Raw genomic sequence first — 21,039 nt, forward strand, 5'->3', positions numbered from 1 at the left:
AGAGGTCCACAATAGAGCTTTATTTTGTCATTCATCAAAATAACAAACTTAGTATCTCTGCAAGCTACTGTAACAAACTCAATATTCAGAAATTAAACAAAACAGGTACAACTCTATTTACATCACGGTTTCTGATGTACGCTCATATCACCTGCACCTCGTGATTGGGGGCAAATGCCAAGTAAGACATGAGGCAGTCAGCTTCTACCTGGTGCTGTGCCAACAGTAGCAGACAACACACACGCCTATCTAGTCAGTAGGGGGGCTGGACAGTACATGGCTAATCTAATGTCGAGTACCATTGTGTGCACTTCAAAATAGAAGCCTTTGATCCCACTCAGTGCTTTAAATTATTTTAATGACAATACAGATTTGATCTGAACTTATCTGAACATTAAGAGGCATTGGCTGATGCTCCTCTCAGTGCTTCGGGGGCATTAACAGGGGACACTTTTAAAATAAATGGTAAACATCGTTTCATATGTATTCTAAGCAACAAAAGAAAATAAGATCCTATATCAAAAAAGGAGCATCCTGCCCTTAATACAAAAATGGGAATTATTACAGCGTATACAAACTCAAGGATCCATTCTAACTGAGAAAACAAGACAATTTTCAAATCTGGGTAGATTGTAAATTTTATTGGAAAACAAAAATATACAACTTGGAATGGATTATTTGAGGCATGACCAGAGGCCATAAAAAAAAAGTAAAGAAAAGTAAAAGTAGTGAGTAAAACATTAAAAAGCATAAGATTAGTCGTTTTCTGGTATATAGAACAGCAGATACAAAAAGAGTTTGTACGAGTACCTAGGAGATACACCCGTGTCATTTTTTTGCAGTAGTGCAATGCTGAGAGATTTTCCATATATACTTTGTCCGTACTAGTCCATGCAGAGTTAACTCCTCTACATTGTTTCCATGTCAACAACGTTGCCAAGTGACAACCAGCTGACAGGTTTCCAATGTCGCCATGCGTGGAGGGGCCCGAGCCCTCAAGAAAGGAAGATTCGAAGTTCTCCGGCCCACAGGGGCCTCCACGGGCATCTGGTTGTATGACCGCTCCGTCACTCCAAAACACCATGACAGCAAAAGAAAAGGGACATGGGGACAAGAGCCTATGCAGTTTACATGCAGTTCCTTTGGACAGCAGAGGGGGCGGGGACGAAGGAGGGGCTATTAAGATTTTACAGATAAATTACACAAAGAAAAAGGCAAATTATTTATATAAGAAATCTGTACAAGGCCTTCACTTCGCCGTCATCATTTGTACGAACTCTGCAGGAAGAAGGGGGGGAAAAAATTAAAATTCACGTTGCGGCGCCATCTGTATCAAAAGAATGACTCAAATGAATAAAGAAATTACACCAACCTTCATAGTTGACCTGTCCATCTCCATCAATGTCTGCTTCTCTGATCATCTCATCAACCTCTTCGTCAGTCAGCTTCTCCCCCAGGTTTGTCATCACATGGCGCAGCTCAGCAGCACTGATGTACCCATTGCCATCCTGAAATTACATGAGTTAGTCACCATTCTTTTTTTTGAAGGAGCTTGCTTGAGTGTGTGTGGGAGGCCAGACAGGAGCTTTTACCTTGTCGAAGACACGGAATGCTTCTCTGATCTCCTCCTCGCTGTCCGTATCCTTCATCTTGCGGGCCATCATGGTCAAGAACTCTGGGAAGTCTATCGTTCCATTTCCTGGAGGACAAAAACAAAGAGGTGATGAGGGATTTCCATACACTGACATCTATCAAGATACAATTTTTGGTGTGCATAGAGATATGTCAAGGTGAGGGCTCACCATCGGCATCCACTTCATTTATCATGTCCTGCAGCTCTGCCTCTGTGGGGTTTTGGCCCAGAGAGCGCATCACAGTGCCCAGTTCTTTGGTGGTAATGGTGCCATCGCCATCCTTATCAAAAAGTGAAAATGCCTCCTTGAACTCTGGTTACAGGGGAAAAAGAGGAGATGGGGAGCTTCTTTAGAAAGGCAGGAATGACACAGCTAAACAGACCAAGAAGCAAATCAACTAAAGTTTTACCACAGGTACACTGCAGACAAATATTTAAAATTAAAAAGAAAGATGGTAACTACAAGATATGTCAATAAAAAAAAAAAATCCGCCTAACTTGCATCAACCTCACTTCATCTTTGCCTGACATCTGCCATTTACACCGACCCAAACCCTGAATTAGCCCATGACCGACAAGGGTGTTACATCAGTCATGTTGCAGTTACAAACAAGCCACAGTAGGCTGATGAGGCATTCTGTTTTGAGTTCCCACTGCAGTCGTTTCTGGCTAAACGGCAACAGCGACCATGAGAGCAAGCAGCAGGACAAAGTCAGTCTACATCAGCAGTGAATAACAGTCTGTGTGGGCTTGGTAGAGATGGGGGGGTGGGCGGGGGATGAGACACTCATCAAGTGTGACGAGGCCAATGGGCAATGTGTAGTGGCATGCAGCAGCTTGTCAGCATCATCAGCAGCACAACCTGCCCTGCCGTTTCCAGGGTCAAACGTCAGGCACAACACCTTTTATGCTATGAGGAAATGCTTATGATAAATAGCTACCTGCTGCCTCTGTGGGAAATCAGGAAATCCTATCCCTTTGTTACGGGCCATTAAAAGACCCACAAACGTACACTTATTGCACTTAGTGTTCAATTACAAAGTCAATATGCACAAGATTATAAACGGTAGGTTTACGCTGTATATACAAATTGACACTTTGAAATGGACATGTCAGCAAACCACCAAGCAAGAGTTTACCCACTGAAAGCTGATGCTATGAAAATACAGAAACAGCAATCAGCATATTTTGAAACCTGAGGCCTAAGCTGAATAAAAAAAATGAACTGAAGCAGCTGTCAGGAGTGAGATATGATCAAACAAACCACTTCAACAGCGCCAAATTTCATGCCTGACCACCGCACATAATTGCAAATGGCTTCAATCACAAACTAGGCTCTGATCGGTGCTGACATTTCCCCCTTTGCATAACTATGCTCCATCTCATCATACAGATACATATAGTGCATGCTGCTTGCTACTGGGCTTTCCTTCTTTGAACTTGGCACTTTCCATTTGGCGAAGAACACACCCAGAGCAAAGGGCACATCATGCACAGGATGTAAAAAGGTGGCTACAAAACCTCACTAGAGCACACAGCCTGCCCAGATTACATAATTTATGACGCCGGTAACCATGAAAATGCAAAAAAGGTTTCCATGAGGGAGTCCTTGTGGGCTAGAGAGCCAGCAAGCAACAACCATTTCATTCATTCCTGATTTTATGACCAGTAGGCTGTCCCGTGAAAACGCCTTAAAAGGCAAAAGTATAAATCCAATGCAAGCGATGTGAGGATCCATACTGCAGGCCACTTGCCAGGGTAGAAGGGAAAAAAAAGAAGCTGCTCAATGTAGTGATGTCTTACCGGCAATTTGCTCCTCGGTCAACTGATCAGCCTGCAGAGAAGAAAAGGAGGCGATTAAGAATGTATGAAATAAAAAAAAAAAATGCCCAGTGTCCAAAATTAGCTTTTTGACGTTAATACAATGTCAGTCGTTCAAGTCTATACGTAGGAGAGCAGAGCTAGGCCCACCCACCAACTAAAATGACATGAACACACCCTATTATAAAGCTATGGCCGTTAATTATGAGCAGTCAACTGAAATAGCAGCATTTCTACGCCTGTTGGTTGGTGAACTCGCCACTAAACTTAGAAGAAAAAATATACAAGATGTGAACCCAAGTCCACAAAATCACCAGTTGCCCATTGTATTAAAGCGTGTTCATCCGGCACACTACGCCCCATGTTGTTATCTTCACATTTAATAACACAAACGTCACAATGAATGGGTTACATTTTGGCGGTAAGTGTTAGCCGGTTTGTCTGTGTAGCTAGCCCAGCTACCGGGGAGGCAGACACCGCATCACAACTGACTTTACACAGCAGCATTACCTCATTTCAAGCCGGGTAGCGGTTGACAAATAATTCATGTACGTTACCGCAACTCGCATGTTGGGCTTGTAATTAGCGCGGCGTTACAAAATAGTAAAAGCCCGCAACACAATTAAGTTAGCTCACCTAGCTAAACTAGCTAGCGGGGTTCCTGTTGAAATGTCAAAATCCTAAAGCAGCGACGGAGCCGAGCTGAGGAAATGAACGGCTGTTCGCCAACGCATTCATGTAGAAATACAGCTTCTTTTTTTTAGCCATGGTAGCTAACGTTAGCTTTGTCTAGCATTACCTCACTGTACCAGGCTGTCAGTTTCCGCCGAGCCCCTGCGGAGCCACGGCGGCGGCGTTAGCTCCGCTTAACGGCGGCTTCCGCTCAGCCTGCCATCACATTACACACGGCGCACGGTGATTTCGATCAACTTAAGACTTGCTGTCGTGGTCGTGGCGTCTCTTTGGAACGTCGATGCGGCACATGAGCGAAATGTACATCGTGTCTTTCTTACCATTTCGACGTAGATGCAGCAGCTGGTTTACGACAAAGTCCGTAAGAAACCAAAGCCAATGCACAGGTTCACCCCACTGACTGGCAATCTGTATGAATGCACTGAGAGAGTGGCAACTGGACGCGCCTTTAACGGCTATCCCTAAAACTCCTCCTATTTTGAAGATCCCTCCGCCGACTTCCCTTTTCCTCAATTACCAAATAAATGAAAAACAACTCCACCGAGCTGACGCATCGCACGAAAAAACCCATCGTATGTTGTCATGTGTGAATGCGAGCTCGTTGAAGATTTTATGGGCATGTTCGAAATTAAACAGCTCGTCGTTGGCGGTCTACTTAACCGCGTATGGATTCTTTCTGCTACTCTGTGATGCGGCGCAAGACGTAGCTGGATGAAATAGCGCTCTCTGATTGGTGTGTTTGTACCTGCAATGCGTCACTCCCTTGGTCTGCGCTGCCGCTGCATCTTGTCCATAGACATCCCAGTCCGTGCCACAGGCATAGCAGACAAGCTTGTTGCATAGTGTGTATACATATGGGCATCATCTTTAGGGACACCCGAGAAGATAGTTTTGATAAGCAATTAGCCTCAAGGAACATAGAGTATCACCTGCAACTGGGGCAATATTGACCCAGATTGAGTGTGCAGGGGGTTCTCCTGTCCCTAGTGCTGCAGTTTGCACATATCTGATTACATTCCTTGTGCTTGTCACCTAAAAATCTGTCTCATGAACATATTTATTCTTATGCCTTTTGACACTGGTGTTCTCTCAGGCGTCATATGCATTCCCATAGGCTCAGAGAAAGTACATTGTGTCTCAGGAATACAAAAAGTTCCTGTGACCCGTCAGCTGTCTTTATCACTTTGAATCATGCGTTTTATGCGCAATGAGATGCAGTGTCAGAGCTGAAGTGGCTGGGTGCGTAATAGTTGGTGATGTGCATGTGTGTGTGTGTGTGTGTGTGTGTGCTAGTGTGTGTGTTCAGATGTGTGATGTGTGACTGGGTCTGTAGCAGGCGTTGCTGTCAGATGACTGTGGATTCTCAGGTCTAATTGCGCTGCTGGTGTGGATGGGAGTATCTGATAGCCTGATTGCTTATGCCTGACTGCTCCCCTGTCTCCCAGTGGCCACCTGTCTCTGGCCTGGTCCCATGGGAGATGCTGAGGAGGAGGAGGTGGAGGGTAGAGAGACTGCGTGAGGAGGCGGATTTGAAGAACCACTCGGAGAATGTACCAGAATCTCCTTCCCATGTCCCAAAACAGACCTCCTGTTCCACTGCCTCTCTTGTCATTGGACTCGGGTGTGATGTAACAACAGGGATTGTGAAAACCTCAGATTTAAGAAATGAGCATCCCGAAGTGTCTCCAACTTCAATCTGCGGCGTTTGCTGGGCTTGAGGTGATGCTGCTTGTTGCCATGTGATCTGGTGTGCAGCCTAGGAATCAGCCAGGCTCTTTCCCACATACCTAATCTGGAACACACTGGAGTCTATTCATTTAAATCTGTTTTTCTGCACAGGACTTTTGTCACTCTGCAGATTATGTAACGCCGAAGGAGACGGCACAAAGGTCTAAATCTGTCACAAGAACCAGATAAGCTGGAGCATGTGTGAACGACAGTATGTGGCGGCGTATATTTTCATCATATGCATCTCTTAGAATGCGTCTCAGCGCGCACACTCCATTTGTAGACCAATATCTATTGGCTTTACTCGTGCATGACTTTAAACACTTAAGTGCCTATCTTCTGGCATACACATATCTTTGTTATGCAATGCCACTATACTGTGTTATGCCAGCACTCCTATCATGAGACAATGGTTTAATGCTGGGTCATAAATGGGTATAAAATCAGCATAGCCCTCTAGTTTATCCTTGCGCCCCACTTCCATAGTCCATACTTCATCCATTATGCAGAATCAGCTGTTCAGCTGGTTGATGACATGCCTTCCAATGATCCGCAGGTCTCAGAGGAGCTGCTCCAGGTCAAAAGTGATTGTAGGTTGGAGGTTAATGTGGATGGGGTGTATTGGAACCCAGGAGAAATTACTTCATGGTCTATAAAACCTGAAACCAATCTTCATGATGCAAGCCGAAGAGGATTTTGCTCACAACACAGGGCGCAGCATGTGTTTAAACACCATGTTTGCATTATGGATAGCATGTGTTACGTTAACGCTGCACCTCCACACCTGGAAGGAACTAAACCCGAACTGCCGGTCTCCCTATTATCCCTCTTATCAGCTCCTGTGAATATGTAACCTTCCCACACAAGAACCAGGCTTTATCGGACACAGCCCAACCCAGAATGCTCTTTGCAGAATAGACGCTTTTATTTCCATACCACAGGGGTCAAAGGTCACCTCGGTTTAGTGGAGACAAGGCTGAGCCTGCCCCTCCATCTTCATTAACGTCACCTCTCAATAGCCTGTAACATCACTCCCGTTGATAACAGTTAGTATTGTACTCCTAGCAAAAAAAGCCACCATGTGGGTCAATCCAATCGCAGGCGAGGGGCGGGAGGAAGGAGGGGGCTGTCACATAGCATCTGACATATGTGGTAGTATTATTTTCATTGCTCAATCTTCTTCTAAAATAAAGCGGCTTTCAAGTAAATCTTCAACAGAGGCCAATTCATGCACCTCAAGTGGCACGTGAAGGGGGAAAATCCAGGTGCCAAACCTGAGAAGACATTCACCTGTGTAACTGGAAGATGTGGACATCATTGTAAATGCATGAGGCTTTGTAATGCACCTGCTGGTCCGCTGCCAGGAGAGTGGATCACCTTTCATGGGAGAGAATGGCTGTTGTTTGTGTGCCATGGATGTGAAGCTACTATCAGTGAAAAGGGCTTTGCATTGTGACGGGGAGTGTTTGTGCATCTGCGCCCTGTGTCTGTTTGCTTTGGGTTCTGCGTGTCTGAAAATTTGTGCCTCCATGTGAGCGTGCAAATGGCTGTGTAGCCGACATGTCTGCATGTGTGCACTTGCATATTGATGGTAAATATGACAGGGAAGGGGTGTGTTCATGCATGCATGTATTTTTTATGACCTGCAGGCAATTTCAGCTGTATCTGACCAGTCTCCTTGGAGAATTCCCGGCCTCCATTAATGTTTCCCGGTATGAGTTGGCCAAAGGTCTTGCTGCCTCAGCCAGTGGACAAAGATGACACCATCCACTCCCAGCGAACATGAATGGCAGCAGTAACTCCAACTCTATGGTTTTATAGCCGTGTGATAAGGGCATTAGCTGTGTAAAATCCACCAACAGGCCAGCTGTGTACGAGCCAATCCCATCGGCATGCTGGCCTACCTGTTACTGAGAAATTACTTGTTTTCCAAAATTACATCATGAGGCAGAAATGATTAATGGCCTCAAATCGGATAAGAGGATTTGGTCAGGCTTGCTATTCCCTGCCTATTTCAATCATGTTGTGATGAAATGGATACAGTGTTAAGCATGCACTTAGGTTTCTATCCCCCCTAACGCGCTCTGTTTGTTTGGTCTGGCACTGGATCTTCAACTGTCTCTGAGCAGGCACTTGTCATTCGTTTTATTTGAGAGGATCTGAGGGACAAAACCACTTACTAGCTGTCAAATAGAATCCCTGCTGTTGATCTTCACTCTCTCTCTTTTATTTCGCTCCCATCCTTCCCTCTCTCTCCCTCTCTCTCTGACTCTGTCCCTCTCCCTTCCTCCCTCTTTCCCTCTCTGGCTTGCCTCCAGGTTGTCTGCTGCAGTCAGCGTGGAACTGGAGTTCAAACACTGCAGCCTTCAGCGGCACATGAAACAGCGCTCCTTGGAACCTTCCAGAAGTGTGGCACTACAAAGCTCCCTTTGCCGAGGTGATTTCATCCTCAGTGGCTGTCTTTCGGCTGCTGCATTTCTCCCTGTTAGATGTGCTTTTGTCTTTCACAGGTGTCAGGGCGCGCTTCTCGCTGTGCAATTTCGCTCTCCTTCCAGAAGTTTCCCTCCCCAGATTCTCTATGTAGCATTACGACATTATCTCGGTTTACTCTGTCAGTCAGTTCTCTGGAGACAGAAACCAGAGGAAATGAGAGGCACTGCGGAGGTTATGCAAGGGGAGTGTGTGTGTGGGTGTGGGTGTGTGTGTGTGTGAATGTGTAAGCACAATAAGGAAGTGGAAGGAAGAGAATCTTTTGCAGTGGCCTGTCCTTGACCCTGTCGGTGGTGTGGGCCAGGTCTGTCTCTGCAGTGGCAGGGACGTGCAGGGCCACCTCTCCTCTCAGATGATCTCATCCTGCAGGGGGCAGCGGGCTTCACCGCATGCTGCGGCCACTTCCAGATGAAGGCTGCGGAGCAGGTGTCTGACCGGGAATGTGTGTCTGTGTGTATGTGTGTGGCTGTAAGTGCGCTGCTGCTGGAAACCTACAGTACTCACAAACAAATGTGATTGATCTGTCTTGTGTGGAAGACTCAGCGATGACACCCAGTGGTTGGAGAAGAAATTGCAGGGAAACTGGCAACACAGTAGAGCGGAAATGATGTAGTAATAATCACAACAATGATAATTAGATGACAGATATATCAGTTTGTCGATACTGGCCTCTTTTTTAAAAATTAGATACTGGCTAGGCACCAAGCCTCCAACCACCTCCAGTAGAATGGATATTGAATAATTGCTTGATAAGCTCTAATCATGAGTTTATTTTAATGCCACATTTTGATAACATGGATCAGAGTGAGTGTGCATGAAAGTTTTTATTATCATTATTATTAGTAACAGTTATAGAGATAGAAGTATCTTTGGTAGTAGCATTCATGGCTGACAAGAACTGGAACTTCTTTGAGTCTATTTATCTTTGAATATCTACTCAAATAGGAAAACAGAATATCCTTGCAGTTAAAGCACTAAAACTGTCAAATTAAAAGATATCAAATATAGGCACAAAATGTCTGATGTTAGAGGCCTGAAACCAAAAATATCAGTATCCGCCTTCAAGATATTGTTTATTGGTCTTGCCCTCCTTCACAGTGAGGTCAGATTTCAGGGGCAGCAACAGAAAGCAGCCCTGGAGCTGGTAGGGATCCAACAGAAGTGACACGGCCACCACAACACTAAAGTTCGGTGTGTCCTCCAAAGTTTTTTGTCCTTTAAATCAGATCTTCACAACACAGCATTGATGAAATGGCACTTACTTTTAATGATACACATTGTATTTACAGATAGTTTTACTCACAGCAACATCACCGGTTTACAAAAGACCGCTGCCATTTGAAACACTGAACAACTCTGCTGTGTTACCTCGAGTAACAACTAAAGAGTTTCATTCCAAAAACGAGATTTTGGAACCTCTCGACTATTTTTCAGATTTTTTTACCACCTACTCTTTCAAAATGACCAGCAGCACACAATGAAAACAAATTCTGGCACTGTGTGAAGCATTGCTGATTACGTCTTCAGTTAATAAACTGATAACATGTTCACAGATTGGATCCTGTGTGTTTTAGAGATACTGAATGATTAACTGCAGGCACTGATTTATATATTCATTCGTTTATTTATTTATTTTCAGAGTGGATGCATGGCAGTTTGGACCAGAGCTCTTCAATTATTTTGTGATAACACATTTGGTGCTTTAAATCTGAACTGCAACTGTGAGCCTGAGGCCAGGTAATCTGGCAAATGATAATGATGCTATCAAGGAGGCAGTTGGCTCATTGTCAGCTGGAAGCCGAGCGCCACTGCAGTGGTTTACTTTTCATCAACATCTCCAGCCAAAAGACTGTTGATTTTTTGCTGGGTCAGACGCTGAGTGTAAACTGTTGTCCAGGCGAAAAACTTGCAGCTCAAACTTGGCAGGTCCATTGCTCAGCATTAGAGGGCTGGAAATAATTGACTTTAAAAGTCACTCAGGTTTAATCACTCGTTCGTTACAAGTATAAATAAGACTCATCTATCTTGACTTTATAAAACATATACAGGGGTTCTCAAAACATGGAAGTACTTGCAAGTGTGCATTTGTGCATGTGCTTTTGTGTGTGTGCATACGATCTGTACATACATGTGAGTGTGTGTGTGTGTTTCAGTGAGTGTTATCGGCGGTGTCTGTTGGCTGCGATTCGGGGGCTGCAGTGGGTTCTGTAGTGGAAGGCCTGGTCGTCGTAGTTGAAGGGCGGAGGCATGTAAGGCTGCTGCACGTCCTCTGACTGCAAGTGCGTTAACCTGAAAGTAAAACCAAACAGAGCGCAGAAATAAACACTACACGACAGGAAAAAGAGTGAATGTTTATAGATTGTTGACTTGATGCCCTCGTGTGATGTGGGTCAGGATGGACAACGAATTCCTTGACGAACATCTCAATCAGTGCCCATCTCGTTCAATTCCTGTACATTTACTGGACTTTCCACGAGTCTCACTCTGATGATCCATAATGCTAAACAGGTGATCTTGGCTGATAATTTAGGAAATGTGCAGCACTTGTTGGGGAATATTCAGTCGGTCTCATTTCTGAATATTCATACAGGCCTAGATATTTAGAGTGCTGAAAGACACTGAAATCTGGGGCTAAAGCTGATTAACAACATGAAGCATGCACACCAAATGCTGCTCCAGACCCGTTGTTGTGATTTGCAGTTCAGATGTTCTGGATTGTATTATTAGGGTTGTTCTCTCTTAAAATATTTGTGTATCTTCTCTGATTAATGAGGCACAGTCTGTGCAACCTGGTGCACCATGAATCATACTGTACCAAAATGACCAAAAAGAAAAAAGAAAAAGAAAAGGCATTTTGGCAGTGATTCCTGGCAAAATTGCCCATTGACTGAACATTACCTTAAACATTTGCTCGTCTATCATATCCCTTACATCTGGGACATTAAGTATGCAGGCATTAGGCATAACATTATACCATATAATCCAAATAATGTCTCTCAGCTGCTTTGTGCAAAGACAACAGCACAGCCTCTTCTCTGACAATGGTTTAACTCCATCTAATCTAACAACCTAATCCCACAATCCTGGCTCTGACCCAGTCCATTATATCCATAGGGTCTAGTTTACAGCGAGGGCAGGAAAAGCAGGCCAGACCTCAGGGGGGGATTATGAGTCTCTGTGGCCCACTAACACCTGGCCCAGATGCCGTACATCTGCATACACATGCCGGGTCCAAGGACACATGCACAAATTAATGCATGCATTCATAAATGCATACGCTGCTGCGCGGTGTGTGGCATGCATGCACGTTCGCAGGCACACACACACACACACGCGTACATACACATAGAGCGCCAGATGTACTTTGTAGCGCCAAAGGGATTTTCCCACATCAAAGGGGATTTTCATTCAACATGGCCAGTTCTGAATAATATGAAAATCCCAAAGTGATCAAAGATGTCTGCATGTGTTGTTAAGAATGTGATTCGATAGCATCCGGTTGTTATACATGCAGCTTTACATACATCCTCCTGTACACGTCTACTGTGACTTCACCATCTGCATTGTTGAGTTAGAACAAAACAAAGTGAAGCAGCGTTTTGTTGCAATGCAGCACAGATTTGGAATAACCCCCCCAGGTGATATTAGACAAGGCAACACTAGTACTGCTTTTAAATCTAAACTTTAAACTTTTTATGTTCTCGACTGCCTATCCTGCCAGGTAGTGAAAATCCTGCTGAAGTGCCTCTTTTAATTCTATTTTCCTGTATTTTTATTGGAATGTAAAGCACTTTGAATTGCCTCTCTGTATGAAATATGTTATAATAAAGCCATCTTGCATGAACTGTCTCTCTTTAACCCACAATAAAAAATATCCTGTATGTTTTTATTTTTATTTATTCATGAAAATACAGGATTTTTTTGGCCATTTTAGTGAAAGCGAGAGTATCACCTCTCATACTGCTAATATTTTTTTATTGTTGGATCCGCTACTCTCATTATTATCTTGGTTTATTGTATACTCTGTTCACAAATATGCCTTAGCAATACTCAAGTACAGTTTCATAACTCACACCAAAGCTGCTAGTAGGTAGTGTTTTTGTTTTATATAGTAAGAGAGTGGGCAGTCCACCCTCCAACTGAGAAGTTAAATACAAGGAGGACAGTGCGGCAGCAGCACAACAGAGGCCTGGACTCAAAGCCATGCAGGCGCTGCAAGGCGGTTTCTCCTGGCAGTCGATGAGATGCTTTCATACTTTGTTTGTGCACAAAATGCTGGACACTCTCTGCTAAGACGCTACACAGCCATGGTTTCCTCATCACAGTTATACCAAAAAATCAGATTACATCCTGGCCTTTCAAGTTCAACAACTCTCAGCGCACGTTGCCCGCCATTAATTTGATTTTACTCAGCAGTTTGCAGGGTGACGGTGTCTAAAATCTGCAGTCAAACCTGCCTGATCCTACGTTTAGGAGCTGTTAACTGGGGATGTCGCTGGAAATGATGCTTTGGTACCAAGACAATATTAAAATTCTGAAAATGGGGTCAACATTAGTGTTTTTAATATCGACACCTCACTCCAGAGCCATGTGACCGCACCGGCAGGATGAAACTGGAAATGCCCACCAGCACAAGACCGATAACCACAGGCGGTGCAAGAGCTCTGCAGCCTCTTGGACTCCCCAACAACAGAAATACAACTTGAAACGAGTATTTTGTGGTATTTTTCTCCCTGAAGGCCTGATGTTGTACTACTCGGCGTACTCACTGCAATGTGGCGTGTATGTATCTCTTTCTGTTTATTTGTTCAACTTTATACAATGTTATGAAATAAAGGAGTGTGTGCTGAATGGGGCTTCATGTTTTTATCCTTGCTGAGAGTGGTGGACTTTAACTGGATTTAGTGTGAGTTACATAAAATTACACAGCATGACATCACTCCTGCTAACCAACCTAAGAGAATTTCGTTAAGCTGCTTTCACTGGAGTGTTTTATTGTCCTGCGCTGGTCTAAACGTTGTGGATGTTTTCCCACACTGACATGAATAAGACAAAATAATTTTCTGACGTGAAATGGGCAAATTTAAATGTGCAGTACAGATCAAAACCCCAGATATTAGCCCGCTTCAATCCAACGATAACGGCGTCTGCATCAGCCTTTTAAAACCCTGCAGTGCTCCAACCCAAGTCCTCAGATGCTGCTAAGTCTTGCATGCTGAACCTCTGCATCATCTGAAAATGTAAAGTCCATAATATTTGTTTAAAGTGAATAAAGTATTTAGCATCCGTGCTACTCACTCTCCAGTGATGGTCCTCTTGCGGAGGCACAGGAGGCAGACCAGCACGGCCAGGATCAGGGGGATGCCAATGCCCAGGACCAGGCCCAGTATCAGGGCCAGATGGTTCACCTCGTCCCCCTTGTCTGGACAGGAGCAAGTCAAGTCACACACATGTAGTTTACTGAAGATTTGAGGAGCTAACTATACTTTTCTTTTTGGACCAATTAAGCAACATGATAACCACTCTCACACTTTTAACACCTTAGTTATCATGTTTTCCCTCAGATTTTTCATGTATTTGTTTGTATACGCTTTTATGTTGAATGTCTCATTTTAGTAGGAACACCCAACAAGCCCTTATGTTTTTATTTTTTTGTTTTACTTTTTTGGCTGCTCCTGCACATTTCTTTTTTTAAATTATTGATTTCTCTTCCCAGTCTCTATGTTTTGCATGTATTTTATTATTATATCTAATAATAATAAGTACTTTCAACAAAAACAAGCCTCACATTGTGCTTTACTTAGTGGTGAAAGACAGAAAACTCAAAACTGAAAACTAGAGAGATGTTGACAGAGGTGGAGAAGGAGCTCAAACGGTTTACTAAAGTAAAAGTGAAGTAAAGTAAAGTAAAGTAGTAAAACCATAATGGAAACATACTCCGATAAAGTATAAAAGTATTAGCAGTAGAAAGTAATTGGGTATGAAATTGTTAAGAGCAGTTCCTTTTTAAAGCTTATTCTGCACAGAAGCCGTCAGATAAACGCCACGCAGTGAAGAAAAGTACAATATTTCCCTCTAAAATGTCTCACAGAAAGAAATCACTGCAGTAAAATGCCGCTACTTCAAAACTGTACTTGACTAAGTAAGAATCTGTAGACAAATCATAATTTTTCACTCGTACGTCTGAGTGACAGCAGCACGTAATGATTTTCTATTAAATCATGACCTGGAAAATGATGAAGAGGCCACTCGAAAGTCTAAAAGGAGCTGAAGTGTTTTGTGGCTTTAGCTCTCAGCCGTGGTATTGATTTGGACGTCTTATCAGCCTGTTTATGCACAGAGTGGCTGCTCGGGTCTTTACCTAATATGCAGGACTGGGTGTCGTCCACGTCCGTCGTGCCGTTGCACACACACCTGTAGCCTCCGTACGTGTTGGCGCAGAGGGCAGGCTGGACACACACCGCCTCCTTGGCCTTACACTCGTCCAGATCTGTGGGTGTGGACGGGCCAGCAGCGAGTGGGAGAGACACACACTGTTACCAACACTTTTTAACCACACACACACACCACTGCATATTTTACACCACAACTCAACACCCTTGTAAAATGACACATCAGTTTCTGTGTAAATATCTAAATCATGCAGCTCCAAATCCATCTCTATATTACAGTTGCAATTATTACATTAGAAAAAATTAACAATTCATCACAAGTTGTTGATTGATTTTACTTCATTCCTGTGCTGTATAATTATGATAATGGAAATATGCTTTCCTATAAATATGATAATGAAGCTTATTTATTTAACACTTTTTGGCATGGTGTCACAAAGTGCTTTACAGCCATGAAACACAACTAAGAAGAAAAATAACAATAGCAACAGGCATGAATTATACAGCAAGTGGCTTTAAATTAGCAGTAAAGTAATAAAAGTCAAGCAAAAGCCATTAGCTGTGGGGACACTATGATTTTTTATGATGCTCTTTAGAAAATATGTAAGGCAATACGTTAAACCAAACAGCGGAACTCGTGTTGTTATTGCAGCGATATGAACGTCTCGCGGCAAAAATCAACTTTATCTTCATTTATTTTCTCATGATGGTGTAGTGGGGCCATTTTAGATGACAGAGACAAGGAAGGGGAGTGATATTCTGAAGGAAAAAATTGTCATAATTTCCAAGATTAAAATGCTAAATTTACAAGAAAAAAAACTCAGATGTTCTCAGAGATTAAAGTGATAAATTTATGAGAAAAAAAAAATTATGAAAAAAAAACAACTCAAAAATACTAGAAAAAAGATAAAGATAAAAAAAAACTAGGAAAACAATTTTTCTTTTATTTTTTTCTGTTTTTTTTTTTTTTTTTTTTTTTTTTTGGTCAAGGATCCAAAAAGAAAAAGGAAAAACTGTTTTTCCAAGTTTTTTCTAGGAAATTTGTAACTTCATAATCTCAAAATTTTCCAGTGATTTTCACATAAATTTATGAGTTTCTTTGTGTAAATGTACCACTTTTATCACTTTAAGTTTTTTTCACGGAATATTAATTTTCTCTGAATTTTACGTAACCCTAACATGCTGTCATATTTTCTGACTGTATTTTTTAATGATCGGTTTATTTTTCTGTGGATCTCTTTGGCAAATGTAAGGACAATGTAAGGCTTCGTTTTCATTTTGAGTCATGCAGAGCCACGGCTCGGTGAGGCAGCAGGTTTACCTCCGACGTCCACGTTGCTCATGCCGTAGTAGGTGCTGACTCGGCTCAGGTAGTCCTGGACGTACCAGTGCGGCGTGTCGCTGGACACGTTGATCCGGTATTCGTCCAGACCATCACTGGAGCCCTGGCTCAGCCCCTTAATACTGGCATTGTAGAATTTGTTCTTGAACCCCATGGACAGAATAGTCTCCAGCTGAGGAAGACAGAGCGGCAGAAAGTCATGTTCATGTTTTTTAGAGGAATACTTTCCCAAAAACGTGCTGTTTTCGAGTTGTTGTCTTGAATGGCTCCAAACGCTGCAGGCTTGTCTGTTAGCAGGGAGCTGAAGTGCAACAAACAGCAGCAAAAACAACAAGAAATCACCTGTTTCAAATTCCCTTCATGCAATGTAATCCCAGTCTTGACTTTCTATTTATACGCTCAGTAAAGGAGGAAAAAAAAACTAAATTTTGGCGAGGTAAAATCTAGCATGGCTAATTCCAGCAGGGTTCCTTGACCTCTGACCTCCAGATGTGTGAATGAAAATGGGTTCTCTGGGCAGCCACGGCTCTCCCCTTTGCAGACACGCCCACCTTCTGCTAATCCCATGCAATTTGGGCCCCAAACCCTGCAGTCCACAGGTGTTCTTGTGGCCTGTTGTAAAATGGTGTGTTTGTGCAGACTGGGGCCTCAACAGTCTTGGAGTCACATCAGTTGGCTTTGCCTGGAAAGCTGAGACTCTTGTGGATTCAATGAGCCACATGTGATTCATGTGTGATGATGTTGGCCCCCACAGGAGCCATTTCACTGCAGGCAGACCAGTTTTTTAAACCTGAGGTCACTGTATGAAATGACCTATAGTGACCTCTGGGAGAATCACAGCCTCATGAAACTTTACATCCACAAACTAGACGATAATTCAAAAAACAAAAATTACAATAAATCATAATATTAAATCACAATCCTTGTAGAATCACAATACATATTGGCACCCAAGTGTCGTGATAGTATCAAATCGAGATAAACATATCGCCCCAGACCTAATGTTCAGTATCTCCAGAACCAATACACTTTTGTCAAAACATTGTTTCCCACTTCTGGGACGTGGGAAGTATCGGTGTAGCCGGTGAGGGAGTTTTGGGCGTACTGAACGTGCAAATGGAGAGTCAAGATGTGGATTTTACTGCATCAACAGTTTGAAAATTTGAAACAAGGCACTGATGAACTTCACGCTTCATATCACACGTAGCTGCAGTTTCTGGGACCTTTTTTTTTCTTTCAAGACAGATCTTAACCAAAATTAAGAGTAATTTCTGGAAAAATCACCCTTTTGCTATTCAAATAAGCACTGCAGGTCAGTAGTATAAATGTGTGAACTTGCTGAGGTCACTTTTAGGCTGTGGTCACGTGACTCTAACAGCCTCCTTTACCTTAGACAGCTGCTGCTACTGGAACTTTTTTTTTTTTTAACTAAGAACTTGGGACGTGTAAGTCCAAGGATTTTTGTGGATTTCTCTCCATTGCATGCTAAAGTGAATAATCTGGTTTCTTGTGTACGTGTAAATACAGTGTACTGGTAATAAAGTGAGTTAAGCACGGCACATCAGTATAAAAAATATATAAAGTTTAGCAGAAACATGAAGAACAGCTTGACTCATTTTGAAAACCAGAAATTAAATGGATGAATTAAATTTAATAATATTAATAATATTAAGACCCCATACATTTACATTTTAGACTACTTAATGACTTCATGACCTAGTGTTGATCCAGTTGAATTTAAGACTTTTGAGGACTTTTGAAGGATCTGCAGATGCCCTGTCGTTCTCCATGAAGCATGTGATTTAATTTTTTTTTTTTTTTTTTTACCTGACATTCACAGCAGCTCAGAGTCAGTAAAGGATACAAAATACAGTGTATAGTTTTTGGGTGATGTGTTCCTTTAACGTTTATTTAATCATGTAGACGTTGCACTGTAATTAAAATCTCTTTTAAACGAGACACCTGCCGGCCAAAAAGGCATTAAAATTAGACGATAGGAGCGTTATGTAAAAGGACAAACACTCAGACAGGAACATCCAGTTGGAGCTGAAGCATCAGACTATACATATTTCAAATGTCAAGCAGCTGTCCAAACAAACAGATCAGACTCTGAGCGACGGAGTCAGCCTGTGTTTAAACTGCTTTACAGAGCCCATTCTTACAAGTGTTTGCACACAGTATGAATTTACACACTCTTGAATGCTCTTAATAAATGACTGGCAGGTGATGCATGAAACACTGCAGGGCTTTTAAGTCAAAAAATGGATTTAATTGTTCCCGCTAATTTCAAAATAAATAGCATTAGTTTACTTATTAAACTTTCAGAGCATGGATTAATTATTATACCGCTCATTATAGGCTACTGCTCTTTTTAATTAACTCAGTTGCATCTTTTATCTAAAACCAGCATAATCACTACAGAAAAAAATGATTCATGATAGTTTTTGGATATAATGATGAAAATAACGATGTATTTTTTTTTTATTGGTATTGTAAATGCATTACTGATGCTGAAATAGTAATTTTACATTATTAATTATTCAGAAAAGTAAATTTTACTTTAACGTCATATCACTTTTTAATACACCAGCATGCCCGCACACATGCATACACTCACATCACATGCACCGATGGGCGACACACACACACACATACTCTTTGTCGTTCACAAACACACACACACACACACACACACCTGTTTAAGTGCATCCCCACTGGCTCTTTTAACCCTCCAGTCCACGGAGACGTTAAACACATTAAACCCTGTGGACACAAAACAACAGCGGCGTCATGACCTTTCTCGCCATATATGGACACGGTCGCTATGGTAACAGTGGAAGCAATGCCATGCCGTGATAACACTACTGAGGAAACAGAGGAAAACCACGCGGGAGCTGCTTACCTGGGGGATTGGCAGAGTCACCTGCGGAGAAACACATGGTTCAGAACAGATATCTCTATAACCATTATTTTTTTCACACATTATGCACCATTGTGTTTACAGTTTAAAATACTGCACTAGCTGTTGTAAACATCCCGCCGCCCTGCAGGGTTTTAAAAAACAATGGGAACGCAACAGTGCAACTGAAGCGCAACAAACATGTAAAGAGATTATGGAGGATAAAACTGGGAATCTGAGACATTACAGCAAAAAAACTGATTAAAATCAAAATGACATTAAAGCGGGTGCACTGAAACATACTTTCACAAAACATTTCAGAAGGACATTTCTGCTCAAATTTTAAGTAGGAATGTAAGACTGAAAGAATGAGAAAAAAAAAAAACATCACAAAAAGCTAAATATGAACAGAAACTATTGCTGTATATGTGGACCTGCATTAAAGAGTAACCACATGCCGAAGCCAAGTTTGAGTAAGGCCTGACATCTACTGGTGAAAAGTAGGGCAATGAATGAGCTTTCTGCTATTGGCTGATCCCGCCAGGTGAGGTCACCACCTGAGATCAGCCAATAGCAGGCGCTCCAGTCATTCCTCTACTTTTCACCTTCACCTTGCACCAATTTAGGTTTGGGATTTGGTTACTCTTAAAAAAAGATTAAAAAAAAAAAAAAAAAAAAAAACAAGCAAACAAACTGTTGACAATGACTGCATTTTATTTACTGTTAAAATGGACTTCTATTGTAGCTATGGCTGTCAGTGTGTGTGTGTATGTGTATGTGTGTGTGTGTGTGTGAGGGTGTACGCACCACAGCCATCAGACTCCACGGTGTCCAGGTATCTGCAGGAGCAGTGAACCGAGCCGGGCGTGTTCACACACTCAAACTTGGCGTTGGGACAGGCTGAAGGCTCCTGGCATTCATTTATATCTGCAGCACAGACAAAAGACCTGCAGTTTAACTCCTCCCGTCCCCAACAGGAGAGACTCGACAGCAGAAAGATTATATATTAGAAGGGTTTGACCTGGGCCCGGATGATAAACTTTGAAAAAAAAAAAAAAAAAATCAACAACTGTTATCTTTCAAAAAAGATCCAAACATCAGGGAAACAAATAAAACTGCAACTAATCAAATTCGGCAAACCACAAATTACGCGTAGCCTACCTAAGGCTAAAAATTGGTTCAACACATAATTTCAATTTTGCCGTGAATGAACTTGAAGAAAAAGACAGAGGGGCTTTGAGGTACCCATCACTGCTGGGCACGAAATTCCGGAAATCGGTAAAAGGAACCAATTGCACCTCATGGCAGTGAAATAGAAAGTCCTGTCACAAATGATAAAAAAAAAAAATCAGATTGTGACTCTGCAAAAAGAGCAAAAAGAGCCATCGAAAATCATTAAAACATCAGATATACAAACCACCAAAATGCTGAGAGGTGAATAAAAAGAGTCTCCTCTGTCAAAGTAAGCCACACCAACACCACCAATAAGACCCGACACAATCACATCACAGCCCCAAAAAAAATCAACCAAATGAAATTATCACAAAAAAGACAAAATATCTAACCCACGGGACGGCACATCACAAAAACTCAATCTAAATTTGATAACTCACACCTGGGAATGCATTATCCTGCGTATACCATGACTACTTGCCAACAACAAAAAAGATGGAGAAATGACTAATTTAGGAAGCGATTTGCTCTGAAAAAAAAAAAAAAATATATATATATATAAAAAATCAGCTTGCACTATTTTTTACAGCCTAGCAACAGAAGTGCTACTGATGATTCATGTTATTCAACTAGAAACTGCAGCAGAGAGGTAAGTTCCTCATCACTAAAGTTACCAGTGATGTTGTCTATGTACGGTTATAAACAATTACATGTAACCATATTTAATTCAGGCGCTATTCTGAGAAATGTGCATGGAGCAAACATTAAAACGATAAAAAGAAGTGAGATTGTTGCTAAGAAAATAACAAAAATTGCACATAAGAGTCTTTCTAGTGACTTTCTTAAGCGTTGATGAATCCAGTCCAGG

The 21,039-nt window shown here is 42.2% G+C and overlaps 2 protein-coding genes across 2 annotated transcripts in view; both read right to left on the reverse strand.

The window, feature by feature from the left end:
- calm2a (calmodulin 2a (phosphorylase kinase, delta)) lies at positions 1 to 4,610 on the reverse strand. The gene is made up of 6 exons (XM_030071406.1): positions 4,468 to 4,610; positions 3,437 to 3,467; positions 1,803 to 1,946; positions 1,593 to 1,699; positions 1,373 to 1,508; positions 1 to 1,278 (listed from the first exon to the last, which is right to left on the reverse strand). The coding sequence occupies exons 1-6, from the start codon at positions 4,468 to 4,470 to the stop codon at positions 1,250 to 1,252; spliced, it is 450 nt and encodes a 149-aa protein (XP_029927266.1). The 5' UTR covers positions 4,471 to 4,610; the 3' UTR covers positions 1 to 1,249.
- Positions 4,611 to 9,608: 4,998 nt separating this feature from the next.
- The window catches only part of LOC115373122 (fibrillin-3), a 34,783-nt gene continuing 23,352 nt past the window's right edge, over positions 9,609 to 21,039 (reverse strand). The window contains exons 18-24 of the mRNA XM_030071386.1: positions 19,806 to 19,925; positions 19,002 to 19,022; positions 18,795 to 18,862; positions 16,079 to 16,271; positions 14,727 to 14,855; positions 13,664 to 13,787; positions 9,609 to 10,654 (exon numbers count right to left, since the gene is read on the reverse strand). Of these exons, the coding sequence (XP_029927246.1) occupies positions 10,525 to 10,654; positions 13,664 to 13,787; positions 14,727 to 14,855; positions 16,079 to 16,271; positions 18,795 to 18,862; positions 19,002 to 19,022; positions 19,806 to 19,925 (785 nt within the window). The 3' untranslated portion in view covers positions 9,609 to 10,524. The remainder of the gene's footprint in view (positions 10,655 to 13,663; positions 13,788 to 14,726; positions 14,856 to 16,078; positions 16,272 to 18,794; positions 18,863 to 19,001; positions 19,023 to 19,805; positions 19,926 to 21,039) is intronic.

Source organism: Myripristis murdjan, chromosome 15 (assembly GCF_902150065.1).
Source record: "Myripristis murdjan chromosome 15, fMyrMur1.1, whole genome shotgun sequence".
NCBI classification, from domain to species: Eukaryota; Metazoa; Chordata; class Actinopteri; order Holocentriformes; family Holocentridae; genus Myripristis; species Myripristis murdjan.